Raw genomic sequence first — 3,510 nt, forward strand, 5'->3', positions numbered from 1 at the left:
GGAGTTAAAGGAGGAGGAAGAGGAGGTCGAGAATGAGGAGGAGAAGAAGAAACTCGAGGAGGAGGAGGAGGAGGAGGAGGTGGTGGTGGTGGTGGAGGAGGAGGTCGATGAGGAGGAGGAGTACCTGGGCTGTCAGCCCTGTCTTAGTGAGATCGAGTTCCTGCCATGTTTGCTTTGCCGCCAGGAGCTGCAGGAGGTGCGAACCCCCCGCTGCTCCCAAGTCGTTGTATGACAAACTGATACTGAGCGGCAGGTCAGCGATAACTTCCTGCCCTCGCCTCCTCCTCCTCCTCCTCCTCCTCCTCACCTCGTTATGCTCGGGTGATTGTGCGCGGCGTTCAACACTCCCATGCATTCGGCGACCCACAGCTTGCAGTTGCTGAGCAGCAGCCGCTCGAGCCTCTGGTGCTGGCGGATCACAGCCAAGAGAAGCTGCAGACACTCGCCATGGACGGCACTGCCGGAGAGGTCGAGGACCCGCAGCTGAGTTTGTCGCGTGAGCAGAGTCAAGACCTCTTTCATCATCCAGTAGTTGAGCTAGCAGGTAGTCAGGCCGGCAACTAGAGAACAGAAGGGGAGGGGAAGGGGGAGGGGGAGGGGAAGAACCTTGACGGGGGAGAGGTCCAGCTCTTGGATCTCTGCTTGGCTTGCAGCATCTTCGATCCACATGGCGTCGACCCGCAGGCAGGAGCAGCCGAGGAGGCGCGAGTGGTTGACGGACACGAAGACCATGTCCTTGTTGGCCTGCAGGCGGTGGGGTCATGCAGGAGCGCAGGAGGCAGCAGGCCATGGGTACCAGGCTGATCGTCCTCCTTGCGATCTCGTCGCTGCTGATCGTCCTCCTTGCGATCTCGTCGCTGCTGGTCTTGATGAACGACTTGACGCGCGTCAGGCTGTGGATGGCTCGGGTGATCATCGGGCATCCCTCCATGATCCTCAGCCGGCTGTTCCACCCGTTTTGCTCCAGCGCTGCAGCGACTAGAAACCCTTCCGGCTGCTGGCAGATACCTTGCAGCGCGACCATGATCTCTCTCTCCGACAGCTGCTCGTTCCTCAGGATGTCGTTGAGCGCTGAGGCGACCAGCGTCTCCACCCTCTTCCGATCCCTCCGCAAGCTCCTCTCCTTACACCGCGACAGCTCTGCCAGCAAGTCAGACCAGGCGACACAACTTGGACTCGTACCGAAGTCAGCTGGACCCTGACCGTCTCGCTCGCCTCCGAGGTCAGACTCATGTCGGGGGGGAAGGGCAGGGAGGCAAGTTTGTATGACTGGCCAGACTGTTCAGAATCTCTTGACAACCTCCCTCCGGCTACCTGTCTCCTCCTCATCCCAGTAGGACAGGTCGCGAGTTGCCTCCTTGTCGTCAAGGATCAGCTCCCCGACCACATCCATGAGCCTCCTCAGCCTCGGCCTGCTGTCTGCCATCAACATCCGTCACCCTGCTGTAGGCGATACAAGACGGCAAGAAGCAACACTCCGGCCTTGAAGCAGCAGCAGCAATGAGGGCAGGCGACGTGAGAGACACAGGAAGGAAAGGAAGGGAAGGATCAAAATGGGTTGTCAAGGGATGAGGTCGGAGGTGGCAGCAGTGAGGGGATATCTTGATAGCTGTAAAGGTGATGATAACACCTTTACAGCAATGTTGATACGTGTAACATGCCAGCAACGAGATCATGCGAGTGAAGGAGAAGAGGTGAAGACAGGGACGAGAGCGATAGGGGTGCATTGAGCACATGCTGTGCTGTGCCGCTGGTGATGATGATGCTCTGCCAACGAAGACAGGGTGATGAGGATGTGCAGACATGACGGGAAGTAGCCGAACATGAGGGAGTGAGTGAGTGAGTGAGGGAGGGAGGGAGAAAGGGAGGAGGGAGAGAGGGAGGAGGGTCATGAGGGAGGAAGGGAGGGAGGGAGGAGGGACATGAGGGAGGAGGGAGAGATACGAGGATCATCTCTGTGTTAGGGGAGAGGAGCCATTGCGAGCAGGGACTGGTGAGATATCCCAAAGCTGAACTAGTGTTGTTGAGAGGGGTGGGGGTATATTGTTTCCCACGGAAGTAGGGGTATCGTGATATGAATATGTAGGGTGGGGTCATCACAATTTCCCAGGGTATAATGTGGGTGGGTGGGTCAGTGGGGCGCTACTGGAGTTTAAAATGAGTTTTAAATATCGAGATTAAGATAGGGGTGGGTAGTACGAAACGTGAGAAGTCCCTCCATCATCTTTGTATGAATATCATGAAATTTCTATAAGTAAGATACTAAGTGATTTGATAGAAGGTTCAACCCTTACCCTCCTGCCTCCTCCCAGTGCCCCATAACTTCTGTCTCCTGTCTCTCCCTCTCCTCGCTCAACCTTCTGTGTCAACTTTAAAAATAACCACAAATCTTTCACCACCCCACCCCATACAGGGCAACTCAATCATTACCCCTACCCCTTCTCCCCACATTTGTACCTCCACCTACCCTACCTATTGTCAGTTCACCACCCCAACTTTCCTAATTCCTCTATCCCACGCGAACCTACCCCACCCACCCCAGTCTTGTCACCGACCCCCACACTCGTCATTCCTCCCGCGAATGTACCCCACCCTCCTCATTCACTCATCAACAATGGTCAGAGCAGGGGGTACTGGTACCCCGGAAAACTGATGACGGACCGAGCCCAACCGATCAGGTAAGTAAACCAGTAAAAACTACTTCCTCGTACTGATTTTTAACTCAACTTTGAGTAAAAAAAGTAAAACCCGTAAAAATCGGACTCAGAACAGCCAGCTGTAGCCTAGTCACTGAGGCTCAGACTCGGAACTTCGGAACTTGAAGAGTGACGGGCCGGGCCCGGGCCGTACTACGTCAACTGGACAGACGGAGCACACTGAAGTTTGTTACTGAGACTTGTACTGCACTGTGCCACTGAAGTAATGCAGACATCACATAGACCCAAGTTAAGGGGCCCGCCAACAAGTTGCAACTTACCCGGCGGACCGTGGCAGTTTTTGCTCACTGAGGGCCGGGCCGAGTTTAAGTAGTGCACACGAACTTGAACGGTCCGACAGAACTTGAAGGCTTCGGTGACTTCGGAATCAGTAGGCTCGGAGTGATACATCGGAGAGAGGCTTCTGAGACCGTTGTATGCTAGGATGTGAAACCCGCGCGGCGCACTGCCAGGAGGCTGGCACTGACTCGGAGTGAGTGACGGTGGTTGAAGCCGCCGGGGCACCGTGACCGTCGACCCCTCAGGGCGGCAGACTCCGTACATCCGATCATGCCGCCGAGTCGGATTGAAGACGCGGCTAGGAACTTGAAGGCCTCATCCGAAGTTCGTCGCACCGTCGTACTACGGTACTCAGTGACTTGTCAGTGACCGTTGGTGCCGCATCCGGCGAGGCCGCAGTGGCACGGCCCGCGCCGGCCGGGCGGGCCGCCGGGGCGGCGGCCCGGTCCGGCCGCCGCCGCCGGTCACCGCGGCCCACTGCCAGGCTGGCACAGTGATCGCCCGGTCTCCGACT

At 56.9% G+C, this 3,510-nt stretch overlaps 1 protein-coding gene across 1 annotated transcript in view; it reads right to left on the reverse strand.

Moving 5' to 3' along the window:
- Window positions 1–1,892, reverse strand: part of GUITHDRAFT_140593 (hypothetical protein) — a gene marked incomplete at both ends in the record, with an annotated part of 3,155 nt that extends 1,263 nt beyond the window's left edge. The window contains 6 exons of the mRNA XM_005830199.1: window positions 125–242; window positions 308–537; window positions 607–744; window positions 797–1,140; window positions 1,315–1,419; window positions 1,631–1,892. Of these exons, the coding sequence (XP_005830256.1) occupies window positions 125–242; window positions 308–537; window positions 607–744; window positions 797–1,140; window positions 1,315–1,419; window positions 1,631–1,892 (1,197 nt within the window). The remainder of the gene's footprint in view (window positions 1–124; window positions 243–307; window positions 538–606; window positions 745–796; window positions 1,141–1,314; window positions 1,420–1,630) is intronic.
- Between the last annotated feature and the right edge of the window lie 1,618 nt (window positions 1,893–3,510).

Source organism: Guillardia theta, assembly GCF_000315625.1.
Source record: "Guillardia theta CCMP2712 unplaced genomic scaffold GUITHscaffold_47, whole genome shotgun sequence".
Lineage (NCBI taxonomy): Eukaryota > Cryptophyceae > Pyrenomonadales > Geminigeraceae > Guillardia > Guillardia theta.